The sequence below is a fragment of the Tachysurus vachellii genome, chromosome 21, assembly GCF_030014155.1.
Source record: "Tachysurus vachellii isolate PV-2020 chromosome 21, HZAU_Pvac_v1, whole genome shotgun sequence".
Taxonomy (NCBI): Eukaryota; Metazoa; Chordata; class Actinopteri; order Siluriformes; family Bagridae; genus Tachysurus; species Tachysurus vachellii.
Genome location: NC_083480.1, coordinates 13,146,717 through 13,165,669, shown reverse-complemented (window position 1 = coordinate 13,165,669; position 18,953 = coordinate 13,146,717). Strand labels below are relative to the sequence as shown.

At 40.7% G+C, this 18,953-nt stretch overlaps 1 protein-coding gene across 5 annotated transcripts in view; it reads right to left on the bottom strand.

Moving 5' to 3' along the window:
* The window catches only part of ptk2aa (protein tyrosine kinase 2aa), an 81,891-nt gene extending 65,473 nt beyond the window's left edge, over positions 1-16,418 (bottom strand). For 2 of the 5 annotated variants that reach the window (XM_060857357.1, XM_060857358.1), the window contains exon 1: positions 16,257-16,418. Coding sequence is in view for 3 of the 5 variants with exons in the window: in XM_060857354.1 (XP_060713337.1) it covers positions 252-270 (19 nt within the window). In the remaining 2 variants the exon portion in view is untranslated. Of the gene's footprint in view, positions 1-251; positions 498-16,256 lie in introns of those variants that run through there. The other 3 variants (XM_060857354.1, XM_060857356.1, XM_060857355.1) reach the window with 2 other exon arrangements.
* Between the last annotated feature and the right edge of the window lie 2,535 nt (positions 16,419-18,953).

Below are 18,953 nucleotides of genomic sequence, written 5' to 3'. Positions count from 1 at the left end.
GTGACAAATCAAATAGTGGTGAAAATCTGAGCTGAAAAAGGTTTAAGATCCAGACAGAATGACCTTTAATGTATGTGATTAAGCCGAGTGACTCACTCATTCATTCTCCTTCAAAATGCACACAAGTACTAAACACGCAGACACACACACACACACACACACACACACACAGTACAGCAACTGTCACACTTTCACCTACATTCAGATGTGTCCATTCAGTGCAGTGCAGACTGAGGGGAAAAAACGCTTACCGTGATATAGTCCTTCCATTAAAGATGAGAACTCAATCGCTTAGAGATCCAGCTCTATGTATTACACTATTACTGCAATCTGCGCTTCGAGACACACACATGCACGCTCAGAATCCACGTTTCTGCATGCAGTCTTTATATTCCACACGCCTTCACAATGCTAAAACAGCAAAATCCCGCCATGCAGAAAAGCCCCCCGTTCGCAGATGGACATGTGGGTAATGGAGAGAGCGTGTGTGTTGAGTTTGTGCGGCAAATGAACAGCCAGAAAAAAAGGGGGAGAAAACAGCAGGGAGGAGGAGGAGGAGGAGGAGGAGGCAGAGGCCAGGTGGGGGTAATAAGGGGAGGCTCAGCTGTCTCATTGAGTAGCGCAAGGGGGGTGGGGGGCAAAAAAGAAAGGGAGGGAGGAGAATATACAGAGGGTGGAGCAAAGTGAAGGACTCTAGGGAGAAAGAGAGTATAGCCCAGGGTTTATAAGAAAGACAGAATACAATGAGAGTAAAAGACTGAATATGCAAAAGCAAAAAACGTCGAATTAATGCTAATTATCACCATCTTGTAAGGAAAGACGGACGAGTGCAATATTACCAAAAGCCATCACTTACAGTTTAGTCATTATTTGAGTTGGAAGTAATATACATCTGTATGTGTGTGTAAATGCAAGTCTGATAGAGAAAAGGAGACAGACAGACAGAATTAGAGGTGGTGGTTGGCCCTTTGCTCAGATATTCGTATAAATAAAGCTGCGTTATCTGTGATGGCGGTGTCTATGGTAACCACTGGAAAAGCATCAACATGATGATGAGCTCTATGCTATCACCAACCCCCATTACAGACAGAGAGAGACACAACAAACAACTCAAACAAATTAAAGCAGATTACAATTGTCTGGTGTCACTATACTTCACTAGAATTCTGTACTCTCTGTCACACAGGGGCACTCACACACATACACACAGTCTCTTTCACACACACAGTCTCTTTCACACACACACACAGTCTCTTTCACACACACAGTCTCTCACACACACACACAACACACACAGTCTCTTTCACACACACACAGTCTCTCACACACACACTCTCACGCACAGTCTCTCACACACACACTCGCACGCACAGTCTCTCACACACACGCACGCACAGTCTCTCACACACACGCACGCACAGTCTCTCACACACACGCACGCACAGTCTCTCACACACACGCACGCACAGTCTCTCACACACACGCACGCACAGTCTCTCACACACACGCACGCACAGTCTCACACACACACGCACGCACAGTCTCACACACGCACGCACAGTCTCACACACACACGCACGCACAGTCTCACACACACACGCACGCACAGTCTCACACACACACGCACGCACAGTCTCTCACACACACGCACGCACAGTCTCTCACACACACGCACGCACAGTCTCTCACACACACGCACGCACAGTCTCTCACACACACGCACGCACAGTCTCTCACACACACGCACGCACAGTCTCTCACACACACGCACGCACAGTCTCTCACACACACGCACGCACAGTCTCTCACACACACGCACGCACAGTCTCTCACACACACACACGCACAGTCTCTCACACACACACACGCACAGTCTCTCACACACACACGCACAGTCTCTCACACACACACAGAGTCTCTCACACACACACACACACACACACAGTCTCTCACACACACACACACACACACGCACAGTCTCTCACACACACACGCACAGTCTCTCACACACACACGCACAGTCTCTCACACACACAGACACAGAGTCTCTCACACACACACACACACACACACACACACAGTCTCTCTCACACACACACACACACAGTCTCTCACACACACAGACACAGAGTCTCTCACACACACACACACACACACTCTCACACACACACAGTCTCTCTCACACACACACACACACACACACACACACACACACACAGTCTCTCTCTCACACACACACACACACACACACACACAGTCTCACACACACACACACAGTCTCTCACACACACACACAGTCTCTCACACACACACACAGTCTCTCACACACACACACAGTCTCTCACACACACACACAGTCTCTCACACACACACACAGTCTCTCACACACACACACACACAGTCTCTCACACACACACACACAGTCTCTCTCACACACACACACAGTCTCTCTCACACACACACACACACAGTCTCTCACACACACACACACACACACACACACACACACAGTCTCTCACACACAGTCTGAGTGTGGAGGTTTGAGAGAGAGCAGAAGACAGACAACGTCAGTCTTCCTAAAGTCTGCTGGATTAGGCTACACTGTGACATGACAAGTGAATAAAGTTTTGCACTGTATGTATGTAAGAAATATCAGTTGTGATAGTAACTCCTCCTGTTTTAGGCTGGATAAATCTTAAATAACAATTAAACAGAAAGCCATGGTTTTTGGAATCTCACTCATCATTCATTTCATTTCCATACGTCAATACCTAAAACCGTGACCAGAAATAACTGCTATTCAGTATTAAACTTTGATCATATTAGAGAGTCCTGAGTAGGAAACTTTAAAAGAAACAGCAAACGGGTCAAACATACTCTAAAGCGAGGTGGCACATTCAGTCGTAACTGTTGTTTTATTAACCAATCTTAACAATAAACCTAGTGATATAATCTGATGAATGCTATATATCAAATACAACAACCTGTTATATTATAGTATACAGCAATAAGCTATCCCAAAAATTCCCACAATGCCCTGCAGCGAGACAGAGTGAGGAAAAAACACATCAGAGCTGAGCAGCAAGAAAATGAATGGCCTCCTTGCAGTAAAGGTAATGAATGAAGTATGGCACTATTTGTATTTAATAAATAAAGGTGATTACAGAATAAATGATATTTCTCTCTATGATACTCTTTAAAAAAACCATGACACAGGTGTTTGTTCTCCAGCCTGTATCTGGGAGCCAAACGTTTGGTCTAAACATCCAAGAACATCATAAAGAGCAGATGGTAGGAGGCAGCCAAACATTGCAGACCAGCATTCACTACCTTTTTATGAGCTTTTGCATTTCCTAAAAATCCACTTTTCCATGATCAAGAGAAAGTGTAAATGTTCTGGGGCATTTTGAAGCACATCAGCACACTGCATCAAAATCCACATCTACAGACTGACCATTACATGTGGCTTCAGTCATACATATCCACTCCAATTGTGTAATCTGCAAACAAACTAATTGTAAAAGTGAGGATTTGGTGAACATGAGGTACGAAACAATACAAATGCCGGAGACGGTATCCACAACACAAGTGCCCTGGTTCTTACCTCACCAAGGCCATTGCTGAGCTTTAATTACACACAGGCCGCCACAGATGGGTGGCACATTGCCAGGGAGCCCAAACATCTGCTACTCTCTCAACCTGCTCTGGAACAAAACACAGAATGCCTAAAGAGAGAATGCACTCGCTCACACACACACGCTCACTCACTCTCTCACACACGCACTCACACACACGCTCACTCACTCCACTCTCTCACATACACACACACGCTCACTCACTCTCTCACATACACCCACACGCTCACTCACTCTCTCACATACACCCACACGCTCACTCACTCTCTCACATACACCCACACGCTCACTCACTCTCTCACATACACCCACACGCTCACTCACTCTTTCACATACACACACACGCTCACTCACTCTTTCACATACACACACACACGCTCACTCACTCTTTCACATACACACACACACGCTCACTCACTCTCTCACATACACACACACGCTCATTCACACACACGCTCATTCACTCTCTCACATACACACACACGCTCATTCACTCTCTCACATACACACACACGCTCATTCACTCTCTCACACACACACACACGCTCATTCACTCTCTCACACACACACACACACGCTCATTCACTCTCTCACATACACACACACACGCTCATTCACTCTCTCACATACACACACGCTCATTCACTCTCTCACATACACACACACGCTCATTCACATACACACACACGCTCATTCACATACACACACACGCTCATTCACATACACACACACGCTCATTCACATACACACACACGCTCATTCACATACACGCTCATTCACTCTCTCACATACACACACACGCTCATTCACATACACACACACGCTCATTCACATACACACACACGCTCATTCACATACACACACACGCTCATTCACATACACACACACGCTCATTCACATACACGCTCATTCACTCTCTCACATACACACACACGCTCATTCACTCTCTCACATACACACACACGCTCATTCACTCTCTCACATACACACACACGCTCATTCACTCTCTCACATACACACACACGCTCATTCACTCTCTCACATACACACACACGCTCATTCACTCTCTCACATACACACACACGCTCATTCACTCTCTCACATACACACACACGCTCATTCACTCTCTCACATACACACACACGCTCATTCACTCTCTCACATACACACACACGCTCATTCACTCTCTCACATACACACACACGCTCATTCACTCTCTCACATACACACACACGCTCATTCACTCTCTCACATACACACACACGCTCATTCACTCTCTCACATACACACACACGCTCATTCACTCTCTCACATACACACACACGCTCATTCACTCTCTCACATACACACACACGCTCATTCACTCTCTCACATACACACACACGCTCATTCACTCTCTCACATACACACACACGCTCATTCACTCTCTCACATACACACACACGCTCACTCACTCTCTCACATACACACACACGCTCATTCACTCTCTCACATACACACACACGCTCATTCACTCTCTCACATACACACACACGCTCATTCACTCACTCACATACACACACACACGCTCATTCACTCTCTCACATACACACGCTCACTCACACTCTCTCACACACACTAAAATGACATTTTCTGACACTACTCAAAAAAATCTGCCATTCTTTTAAGTTATATTATAGAACACCTCATTGTTGGCTTGAACACATCTCATATAAATGTAAAAATGAAACGCAATAGAAAAACGTGAACTCAACAAACCTACAGTTTAAACTAAAGCAAGCCAAAAACATTTATGTAGGTCATAAAGCATTCTGGGGCAAGAAATATCTGTCTAATGATCACTGTATCAAAGTTAACTGCAAACTTTGTGCACATCATCGTCATCATAATCCCAAATCATTCTTAAAGATGAGTTATGGTGCTTTATTAAAAAAAAACATTGGAAAATTAATTATCCTAATTCCTTTATCACATGAAGATGTTTCTTTATTAAAATGTCACTGTAACAATGAGCTGAGGGGAAAATAAACAGACAGGAAGTTGCTGGATATCAGAAAATGAATGCATCACTACTTTCCCAACAATATTGTTTCCCAACAATACCAAATTCAGCCATTCATTTCAGTCCAAGTTTAATAGCTCGTTCAGCACATTGCGACTCAGACTGATTTTGAGGCAAGGCAGAACACAGAGACGGCTTTGCCAAACTGTAAAAGAATAATAAAATTCTGTTTCTCACATGATAGAAATTCCTGATAATTTTTCTGCATTCTTAAACCCTATTCTTAAATCCATAGTCCCCTCTGAGTCAGTCATCTATGGACAGATAGAGGATAAGTGTGCGCGTGAGAGACAGAGACACACTGCACAGACACATGCTTATCTGTTTCAGTGAACCTCTGACAGCAGGCAGTTGATCTCTGATTATAGAGAACCCTGTGGCACTTGGCTGGGGGTGCAGTGTAAACCCGCAGCACCCACTAGTGGCTACTGCAGTCGTGCTTTAAATTTCTAACAAACCTTCTGTCTCCTCTGGCTTCCTCCAGCCTCTGCCTTGCCAGTCACATGGCAAAGAGCAGCAGAGCCAAACAGCTCAGAGGCATGTAGCAGACAGTGAGGAGACTGAATAGAGTCTGTTGGAGCCCTGAGGAATTCTGGTTTAACTGAAAAGTTAAGTACTTCAACAGGCATCAAAAAGTGTGTGCTGTACAACACATTACAGCAACGTCTATGAATAAGATGTGGTGTTGAGAATTTATTTAGAATGCTGTGCTTTATGTATCCATAAACGTAAAAGGGCATGTAGGTGAGAAAGAGTATATAATTTACAACATCAGGACAGTCAAGAAACTGTGTCTACCTCATATTAAACCATACTAACACCACAAAATGTATCTGTACTGGTAAATCTAAGGGTAAATGTAAAACCACAGCTGTGAATCTTTTAACGCCTGCCATTAACGAGAGTCCTGGGTGATACAATGCTAAGTACAGTTCTGAACAGGGTCCATAATGTCTCAGAGTTGGTCAGACTCAGACTCCCTGTAGGCATACGACCCCATTTAAAGTATCTCGATGCATCCTGGACAGCAACTAAGGACCAACGAGTTGTGGGTGTCGATGCTCTACCTGGAAAGCACAATCACTGTGACTATTTGGAAATGACACAGAATGTAGAGTTCTCTACCTGTAGGCTAATGAATGAAGGTGACGCTTTATCTAGCTTCTTACTTCATTTCCGCTCTCATTCATTTACAAGTTACATTACATTATAGAACACCTCGTTGAAAATTTTGACGCAGCGTGCATGCTGACAATTCTGTCCAAAAAATAAATACAGCGAAGGATTGATGTGATAAATGTGTGAGACAGTAAAAATGATTTATGAAGTCCAAGCACAAGTGGTCACTAGAGACACAAATTCAGAGCTACGGCTCTTTCGGCTGTTCACTTGTGATCAGATTACTTGAGAAGGATGTTAATGCCTGGGGTGAACAGAGCCAAGGGTCCCAGGTGGGTTTCCTCCCACCTCCCAAAAACATGCCAGTAAGAAGATTGTCTATGTCCAGGATGTATTCCTGCATCAATAAGCTTAGGATCTACCACAGCCATGACCAGGATATAGTGTTTACTGAGGATGAAGGAATGAATAAACTGTTATAGTCAATCACACTTTCTTGGTTGCTTGTCACTATTATTGCATAATCAATAATCTCGGTATCTCAAGTCCAAAAGGAGAACTATGAGGTAATAGAGTGATATCAATATGCAACAGAGTCACTTTATCGTTGATCCGAAAAAACTTGATCGGTTTAGAACTGAAATTAACCAGTTTATGAATGTTGGCTAATGTTGCATGACATCTGGTCAGTCTACAATATAACAGGATGGAGGAAGGAGGTCGCACTGTTTACCAAGCACAACGGTTTCTAGGTGAAGTAATGCAATCAAGAGATCAGGTCCCTCACAAAGCCCCTAGTGTTTCTGAGAGCAGAATGAGAGACACACGTGTCATCCTGCAAAACAAATGAGTTTCAGTGGACAGACCACAAGCTCGCACAGAGAATCTCCAATCTTCCTCTATCTGAATTCTGACATTAACAATGTCTCGTAGTAACAGCTTTCATTCCTCTATTACTTCTCTATTTCTCCATGACTCATTGTGGAGTAATTACACAGTCCGGGCAGGGATGAGTCACATGCTCTAGTGTACAGGTTGTTTGGAAATCTGGAGATGCTGATGTGTCAGTGAGAGAGGAGGTGAGTACACATGCCCCAGAGGCCTTCTTTACCCTGAAGATCATGTCATCAGACAGAGATAGAGAGAGAGATAGAGGCAGAATTAGGCAATTTAGTCTGTGCTGGTCTGACTAAGCGTTACTGTATTAACTTCTTCTTCTTCTTCCGGCTTTTCCCTTCAGGATTAGGAACGAGTACATCAGAGGGACAGCCCATGTTAGACGTTTGGGGGACAAAGTTAGGGAGGCGAGATTAAGATGGTTTGGACATGTTCAGAGGAGGGAGAGTGAGTATATTGGTAGGAGAATGTTGGACATGGAGCTGCCAGGCAGGAGGCAAAGAGGAAGGCCAAAGAGGAGGTATATGGATGTAATTAATGAGGATTTGAAGCTAGTGGGTGCAAGTGTTGAGGATGCAGAAGATAGGGTTAGGTGGAGAGAGATGATTCGTTACTGTATTAACTACCCTGTTAAAATCCTAAGCTGGAAAAGGCACTCGTTTATGTGATCAGTTCAGTTTAAAAGGAACACAGATGTTTTGCCATCACAATTGCTGACAAAAACCTGGATACTTAAAAAGCAACACTGACGATGTTAATTTCTGTTTATGAATTGTTTTTAAAGTAATGAATTAAGCAAGTACAGACAACAAAACAGACAGACAACAAAAAAAAATGCAAAAACAAAAACAAACAAACAAACAAAAGAAAAACATTGGATCCAATTCCCTTGGTTTGTTCATATGAACTTCAGTAACAGAGAAAAGAAACTGAGAAAAAAGGCTGAGCCACTCAGTAAAGTGTATACAGTAATATAAGAGCTACTTTATTACAGTTTCAGGTATCAAGGTGGGAATTAATTCTCCAGATTTGGCCCAGAGAAAGAAAAAAGACAATTACTGCAGAAGAAAATAAAATGACAAAACTGATTATGGACATTAAGCGATAAGGTTTTTTGTCTCTTGGTGCTCAGTGGGTTCTGTGAAAAATATGTGAAGTGCTTTGAAAGGTGCAGCATTGTTGTGTGTGCTGACAGATTTTCCACTAATACAGGAAGTCAGGGTGGGACATAAGTGCCAACTCCCCCTTTATAAGTCGCCAATGGCGTTAAGCATACCTCTCGGCCTGGGCTAAGCCGTACTTGACAGTTCGTAATATACAGTTGGAAAAGTGTATTTCTCAAACAACTAAAGACACATTTACAATCCATGCTTGCTGATAGGATTTCTCTTGCTCAACAACAGCAACTTCAGCAGGAGATTTCTTGAGAGCATTTGATTAGACAGAAAATCTGATGAGAAGCTTGTTTAGAATGATGGAGAGATAGACACAATTTTTAATGTATATATCTTCTAAATAGATTAGCTGACAGATAACCTTAAGGCTAACATAAACGTACACACTAGAGATACATTATCCCAACCTCTTCAACACCTGCCATTATTACCGGTATCCTTGCTGTGCAAAACCAGAACATGAACCAAAGAAGGTATTTGTTTCTAGCGGTCATTGCTTTTAAATCACCCACATGTTTAAAAGATATGGAGGTGACAGTTTTAATAGTAGTGCTGCATAAATGTTATAAGTTAAAGTTAAATGTTGGGCAAAACAATTGTACAACTAATATTTCAGTTAAATGTGCAGTCAGAATGAATCCAGTCAGATTCTTAGACAAATCTTTGAGTATAAGCACAGTCTCTAGGAGCTCTCTGGGGTATTTTGCATTTTCTGGCTGCTCATGATTTGAAGGAACGCTTTTCCTGACAAAAAAAAAAAAAAAAAAAAAAGAGAAGCCATTCTCCAGTGATACATTAATGTTAACTTGGCAGTATGGTAGTCAAATGATGATGAGCTGCCCTGTGTGGTCTCTAGCAGAAAGGCTGAGTCAGGAATCTACACAGTTGTCGAGATGATGCCATGCTGAAAATAAGTATCACGCAGAGACAAAATAGAGGGGTCTGGACTGATATGAGAAACACAATAACCACACAAACATGCTGACACTGCCATGCAGTCAGCAGTCTCAGTGGTGCAGTGAAACGCTTGCACAGTCGCTACATTCATCACGAGGGAAGGCCGTGAAACGAATGCACTGATGGAATCAACCCAGGTCTATCTCTCACTCGCTCATCCATCTCTCTGTCCTTTGCTCAAAGCCACACCTCAAGACCATGACCTTCCAAAAAGTTAGGAAGGGGGGGAAGTCACACTTGTACTGCCAGCGTTGTATGTTGTGTACTCTGTGTGTGTGTGTGTGTGTGTGTGTGTTTAAAACCACATCCAAGCAAACCCCTGAAGACACAGAGTGATAAACGATGAGGTAATTTCCTCCTATTGTGTGGAAGACTCTTGAATTACAGTGGAATGTGTCCTAGCTTTGCTAAACAAAAACCTTAATGTGGTGCACACGGATTTCTGCAAAACACGTTCAGTCGTTAAAAATGGCAATACACTTTTTGCAACTCTATCCTTTTAATTTTATACCATCACATTTTAAATGCCAAAACAATTAGACTTATAAACAATGCCAAGACCCACTGCGTTCTGTGATTATAAAAATTATAATCTGTTCTGGAGTCATAGGAATTTGCCTTATAGATATTTTTGTCTTAAAAGAGCTTTAAAGCGAGTTTCTGCACAAAATCAAATGTGTTCACTCACACATTACTCCCATACCCACATCAGGTGTTACAGTTAAGTTAATATTACCTGGAGAAATAAGTCATGTAAGACCTGTATGCTTTCTTATCTCCACACACCTGCTGTAATTTCACACTGAGTTGGACCAGCAAACTACAGATGAGTGTCCCTAAGTCGAGGCGAGTTACAAACATACTGATAGGTATAATCTCCACACACAGTCCTACGTCTAGGAAACACACTGATCTGAGTGAACCAGTTGGTAAAATGTTGTTAAATGACTTTGTGTGAATTATAACTGTATATAAAAGACATACTTAATTAGTTTCCTATTTCCCAGAGTACTTTCCCAGCATCAATGATTACTCTGGAGTTTTTTTTTGAGGTTGCAACAAACAATGGGTGTTTAGGGAACCAAAAATAGTTAACCAGGTACTGAATCCTGGAATAATTAATACAATATACACGCAATTGAACGGCTTTACTAGTTTTCTGTAATTAAATAGCTTATTTTCCTACTTAATTGTCCTGCTAACTCACTAAATAAAGAAGAGGAAAGGAGGATGCCTGTGATCTCAACAGTGCCACTGATGGCACAGAGGCTGCTGGCTAAATTTGGCTGGTGTCTTTTTTGGCCTCCTGTTCAGCTTTTATTTCAACAAACTGTAACAGATCCAGCTTTGGACAGAACAGTTACAGAATACAAAATCATACGGTCATTGCAATAAAGCTTAAATGTAGGTTGCACAAATCAGTTGTGCACAAGCAGAGGAACATAAAAAAAATCTATTAATCAGAAGCATTATAATTACAAAACTATTGTTTCAATTAAATGGAAACATTAAGCAACTAATGCTAAAATTAATGTTAAAAATCTGCAAAGCCTACTGATAATGTTCATGAAACTGGATCAGACAATTACAGATTGTAAATATATATATTTATATATATATATATATATATATAAATTTGACTCACATATTTCATCATACAAGGTATTAAAATAAGAATTTCTTTTCATATATTTCTTGATAAACGGTTACATAACGGCATAAAGACCACAGAGTGATCGCTGTTTCATGTTGCTGATCATGAACGCTCCTCCATAGCTCTGTAAGTGACCTCTGGTGAATAAGCCACACCACATGCAGGTGCGAGGGCTCGTTCCCACAGGAGCAGAGAGGAACAGAAGCCATTGTGTTCACACTTATACAGTTATGCTACTCTTTATAGCATACACATGGTTCCTTCTGTTTCTTACAAACACTGAAAAACAAGCACCACACCCAGCAGGAAAGCTGTAGTGGAAAAATAACTAACAGAGAGGAAATTATTTCTAATTGTTATAGCAGGTCTTTCAGATGCTACGCTTTCCTCTTAATGATGGCAGCCTCAGCAGCATGTATGCAAAGGTATATAAACAGACAGACAGACTGAGGGACAAAAATAATGTAGGGAGGAACGAGCAAAAGACAGGAGAGACAAATATCTGGATGGAGGCATAAACAGTCGGATAAATATATATAAAAGCAGAAAAAATATGCACGGATGTGTAGCCTGATGAGAGGACAAACAAGCATGTGAGTAGACAAACAAATACGTGGATGGACAACAGCCAAAAATGTGGACTGATGGGCAAACAAACATGTCAGACTGGTGGAACAATTTTATTTTTGAATGAAGGGTTTGACAATCACGTGGGTGGACAAGCAAATTAATGGATGGATCTTTTAATATATAAACATAATGTAAAACTGTATGTGTGGATGGACTTGATTAATGATTAGGAAGAATAATCTGTCCATCCAGTTCTATTATATAATCTTATTTTTCATATCTAGTGATGGGATAATATAACAATTTTATAATCCAATAACTGCGTAAAGCTTCACATGCCTTTTTGTGTTGAGTGACATTTTAAAGATTATTTAATGACTAAACAAAAAAAATGATTCTCTGCATATTAGTAAATGTCCAGCATCCTGTGTAGGTGTGTTTATTCCCAGTTGCTTGATAATAGACAAATATACAACTGTTAAACAAAATATTGGAAAATATTTTAGCTACTTATAATTTATGTATAAGAATTGCTTTTCTTAATCCTTAATGTCATTTATTGTCAACTAGGATACAAGTGTAAGCAAGATGGAAACAGAAGCCCACACACACACACACACACACACACACCCCATATCATCCCTCTCCCTTTCTCCATAAAGGATCTATTCATGAGCACCAATGAAGTGGGCCATCATCTTTGTCTGTCTGCATGGTGACACGTTTAAACAGTGCTACGTGATGCTGAATAATCGCTCACCACAGGCCTGACTGAAAACATTAAAAAAACATTAAAACATTAACATTAGCAAACATTAAAAAGCAGACATGCTGCCTGAGCACCTCTACACTAAATTTACACCACGCTTGTAAAAGAAACATTTGTGTAGGATGTCTGTATTAATATTCAAAGTGGTTTTAACTGCAACTTGGAGTGTTAAGCTGGTGGTGAATGGAGCATTCATCAGCCTGGAACCTGCAGTACAGCCTGGAAACAGTACAGCCGGATCAGGCTGAGGGGGGCATTTCTATCACAGCACAGCTTAACATACTCACTGTTCTCAGACTGATACACACAGTCACTGTTAAAGAAATGCTTCAGTGTGTTTTTGATGGGCGGTTTAATGGCAGATGCTGATAAAAAGATGTTTCCAAATACTATATCAAGAATCAATTTAAAATGCATACCAGAGTAGTCAAAGAAAGTCCCAGCTACACCACATCAGGAGAGTCCATTCAATCCAATTCATACATTATGCATTACACACTATATGTGCATACCAGGATACAAGCATGTCAATGCAACATGGAGGACAGGAAGAACACAAACCTGTAAAACCCAAACTCATAAATAAAGAGCATGTTTTTTCTGTTTATCCTTGAGCTTGTTTCTATGAAGCTACAATTATAGTGGCACAATTGAAGGTAAGATTTTATCTAAAGTACACAGCATATACATATATGTCATATATCATATACATAATGTCCATTGTAAAAAGCGCTATACAAATAAACTTGAATTGAATTGAATTGAATTGAATTGAATACATAAAGTTTATTTGAGCGGGTTTGATGGATCTCTATGAAGTTTACACATCACTTATACAGAAGAGAAAAAAATATAGAAAGATAGATGTATATAGCAAGAGCTGGGAGATTCTTAAGCTCAGGTGTAATGTGCTTTTAATGCTGCTGATCAAAATGCTTACTTATATGGAAGCTTAATGTCAAAAAAAAGTATCCGAAGGATAGAGTTCACACGGGACCATTAAGTCATTTCAGCTACTTGCATGGCGTCCACTTTCCACCAGACCCACACAAAGCTGATAATGACAAAGGCACAAATTCTAACACTGCAAGGACAGACTATATATATTATACAGTTGACTGATATTTATTCATTTACCCTTGACTGATACATTCATAATCATTATGCGTAACTTCAAGTAAATAGGTTCTGTTCTATTCCCGACACAGAGAAGTGGGTCAAAATAAGTGACTGTTCTCATCACGCATAAACTACACGTAGAGCAGATGGAGTATTTCTTTAAGCACCCATTTAGTTGAAGATAATGTCTGGGTTCTTAGTTCAACGGATTTCGATTGTAATTTCCTGCTCCATTTCTACAGTGACACCTTCATATCAAGCCTTATTCTGAGTTGTGAAGCAGCTGGACTGATTGAGAAGATGACAATGACATTGACAAACTGTGCTGCCATCTGGAATTATTCACGGCATGTTCATTTATGATGTGCATATGTCAGGACTTTGAAAACGCATTAAACAGAGTTTCCAGGCAATAGAGGGACCACAAATGTCACTATAAATATAAAACAACTGGAGACGATTAGTGATTCACTCCGAAAGTAAGCTAAGTTTTTATATTATACCCGAAGAGCAGTAGAAGGAGGAAAAACAACAAATTTTACACTCCACAGCTCCAAGCTTTACGGCAGGAAATGAGAAGACTTCTTTCTGGCACAGATGTGTGGTTGAAGTTTAAAGCTCTGGCTCATACACGTGGGGCTCAACACACTTACACACACACAGGCTACTGCTGGCAGAAGGAAAAAGGAGTATTTCTGAAGCATCCTGAGGGACGCAGCTGAACAATTAAAGAGTAAAGTGCACCAGTCCACTTACTGAAATACCACACACCACTTGTTTTGACTTCCTGATGTAAACACAACCCTCTTCCTGTCCACATACAATCAGTCCAAACTAAAGAATGCATTCACCCCATTAGTCTATATCCTAATCTTTAAGCTACACACTGAATCAAATCATAAATAAACACAGTAAATTTTGGTATGTAAACATATGTACAGAATGTAATATATATAGGTATATATTAGGGAGGGGTAGCCTAGTGGTTAAGGTGTTTGGCTACAGTGAAGGCTGTGAGTTAATAATGAAATAAAATGTAAGTCGCTGTGGATAAGGGCGTCTGCTAAATGCTGTAAATGTAATGTAATAATATATATACACACATGTAAACAAATGTACAGCATGCACTGTATATATATATATATATATATATATATATATATATATATATATATATATGTATATATAAACATATGTACAGTGTATAAATATAAAGGCTATATCAGTGCAGAGATGTGTGGACATTGTTGAAAAGTACAAGTAAATGGTTAAACTAAATTAACACAAAACGTTTTGTCACTGGTCACATACACAAAAGCTTAAGTCACTAATTTCAGGTTGCCTTCACAGGAAAATTCGGTGCATTCATAGGTGCAGTGTTTGGGTATTATCAGTATGACACAACTGGTATTGTAATGATATGTATTGTATTAAATTAACATTTTGTCTGTTTTAATACCGTGACCTTCTCAGAAAATACCCCCAGCATACACTTCGAGGTAGCACAATACCTATATGAATTGAAGTAGATGTATAAGTGAAATGCGCATGCGCAGAAACCCTGGGTACAATTGTCGTTACACCGGGTGTTAAACACGGTCTAAAAGTTACACTCTCTGTATGAAAGTGTAGCTTCTCTGTCGATAAATATTCTGAACAGTGGCGCTATTTAAAAACTACTTTTACTTCATTACACAGTACAGTAGTAGAAAGCTTTTCAGGTATGAAATATACATTAACTTAGAAATGACAAACCTTGAACGCTTCAGGCTAAAAATAAAGCGGGCCTGAGCACAGCACCGCCCAGGGACACGAGAAAAAAAGCAAGGCTCACGTATTCACTCACACTCAGGCTGATAGAAAGAGAAAGAAAGCCAGAACAAATCTGATACCAACAGCTGAAGAAGGGGATCATGGAGAAAGAGCTTGTCTAACTTTTACTAGGCGACCGTTATGGCCTGAAGCGACAAGATTGGGCTCGTGAAGGGGGAAAAATTACGTTATTTTAAATTACTAAGCACGCGCAGGGTTTGATTTAAATATTTTACGGTTTAACGGTTATTTACAAACGGCACATTTACTGCAGTAACGTACCATGAAAGCACAAACAATGAACAAGATTTGACAAAACAACGTCTTTAAATGCCATAAATCAGGTTCCGCGGTGACACATTATTATTATTTTTTCAAACAAACAAAAATAAATAAACAAACAATAACAGCGATGCCACAACTGCAATTCCTCAAAATTCACACATGAACTAAACCACTTTCATGGGATCCCCCCCTCTCTACTTACACGCTTTTTCTTCACGTTTAACAGCTATTCGGTCGTCCCGGTGTCCTTTTTAAGGTTAATACAAATGTGAAAGCGGTGATTAAATTCCAGTAGAACCGATACCGGAGACTTATGCGCGCAGCTCCAACACTCCCGGCTCACACTCGTTCCTTCATTTCCCCCCAAGCCTTCATCAGGAATCGAATATTCCAACATGGCGGCCTCACAGCTTCCCATCCTCTCCAGCTGCACCCCTCTGGAAAGCACACAGTGGTCCAGTCCCACTTCTGATAACCTGGGATAATTAATCGATATTCATTAATCACAAATGTTTACATCACAAAGGTTCGATATACCGTAAGGATAGTATAATACATCACTTAATAAACGTGATTTAAGGCAGGTTAAACAAATAATAGGCTACTCAAAAATGGTAATATAAAATTTGAAGTTTTTTTTTTTCATATAAATAAATATACATAAATAAATATACATTGGTGTATTGCTGCTTCACGGCACCACGGTTTGATCCTGATCTTACATTTGCATTTCCAGCAGACGCCCTTATCCAGAGCGACTTACATTTTATCTCATTTTATACAACTGAGCAATTGAGGGTTAAGGGCCTCACTCAGGGGCCCAACATTGGCAGCTTGGTGGACGTGGGAATTGAGCTCACAACCTTCTGATTGGTCGCCCAACACCTTAACGACTAGGCTACAAAGCCATAAACGGACCGGTTCCCTCTTACCTCAAAGCCCTCATCACTCCTCGCACTGCACCTCGCACCCTCAGATCTTACCAGCACTGCTCGACTGGTTCCACCATCTCTCAGGGTAAGAGGCAAGTATACAACAAGACTCTTTTCTGTTCTGGCACCAAGGTGATGGAATGAACTTCCCCTAGAGGTCCGGACAGCTGAGTCACTGGCTATTTTCAAACGACGGTTGAAGACCTACTTATTCATGAAATACTTCAACAACACTTCATGTTTATAAAAACCAAAAAAAAAACTTTGAACAATGTTTTAGACTCATGGTATCTTAAGTATGTAACCTATTGAATCAGAGTTAATGTATCCAATGATAGAGACTTAAGCACTTCTGTATGTCACTCTGGATAAGGGCGTCTGCTAAATGCAGTAAATGTAAATGTAGGCTACCACATCCCAGATGAGCTCCAGTTATTGTCTGTATGGTGTTTCACGTATTCTCCCCATGTCATTGTGGGTTTCTTCCAGATTCTCTGGTTTCTTCCCTCAGTTCTAAAACATTTCAGATGGATTGGCTAAACTAAATTGCCCCTAAGCGTTAATGTGTGTGCACAGTGCATGGTGATGGTCTGGCATCCCATCCGTGGTATATTCCACCCTGTGCCCAGTGTTCCTACGATCCACTTTTACCATTATTAGCATTCATTGGATACTAAATAGGGGCACGGTGGCTTAGTGGTTAGCACGTTCGCCTCACACCTCCAGGGTCGGGGTTTGATTCCCGCCTCCACCTTGTGTGTGTGGAGTTTGCATGTTCTCCCCATGCCTCGGGGGTTTCCTCCGGGTACTCCGGTTTCCTCCCCTGGTCCAAAGACATGCATGGTAGGTTGATTGGCATCTCTGGAAAATTGTCCCTAGTGTGTGATTGCGTGAGTGAATGAGAGTGTGTGTGTGTGTGCCCTGCGATGGGTTGGCACTCCATCCAGGGTGTATCCTGCCTTGATGCCCAATGACGCCTGAGATAGGCACAGGCTCCCCGTGACCCGAGGTAGTTCGGATAAACGGTAGAAAATGAATGAATGAATGAATGGATACTAAATATGTATATAAATATTTCCATCCAGTAGGACACAGCCTGTGTAGTAGCACCAATTCTGGAAATTAAAAAAATGTTGGATTAGAAATCTTTTGTAGACAGAACAACAACAGAATCCTATCTTTCAATTGGTTTCTTTCGGTATCACTATTAATCATAGCCAAGATGTGTAACAATCTACCAGTTATTACTATCCAATGTTAGCTAATGTTGGCTGTGCTTTCTTTTTTTAATGTACTGTGCTCTACAGCAATCTGTCTGAGGTAGCTGCATTTAGTTCACTTCAATCTATAAAACTCTGCATACTGACAACCTAATGCAACCTCACAACTCACAAATCTATCTATCTATAACAGCTTGTCAGAGTTATCCTCAAGAAAAGAGTCTTCACCTGGTATCTGGCTGTTAAAGGCACCTGTTGTGTCGTAACTCAACTCAAAATTTTGTGGCCTTTCCCTTTCTAGCCAAAGCAAACAAATTCCAGTATGTCCTTTCATCTATTAGCATTAATATCTCTGGCTGTGTGAATACAGCAGTTTTCTTTGCTTTCATTTTATTCAAGAACCAAGATTTGGAAGAAAAAAACGCAAAAAAAAAAAACTCTTGCCCTAACCTTAAGACAATTTACCTGAAAGCAGAAAACGATCTTCACCACAAAAACATTATATAGTATTATAAAACTTTATTATAACTAATGCTTTCAAATTATTTTGCTAGAAATGAGCATCTACCACAAGCCTCTTTTACACTGATAAGCAAATGATACAATTCATATCATATTCATTGAATCAGTCACCCAGAAAACAGTATATTTAAAACATAGTGTAGTGATGTTACTGTCATTGTTTGGCTGCAGAACAAATGAAACAGAAGTAATCAAAAGAATAGAAACCCACTGTATAGAAGCACT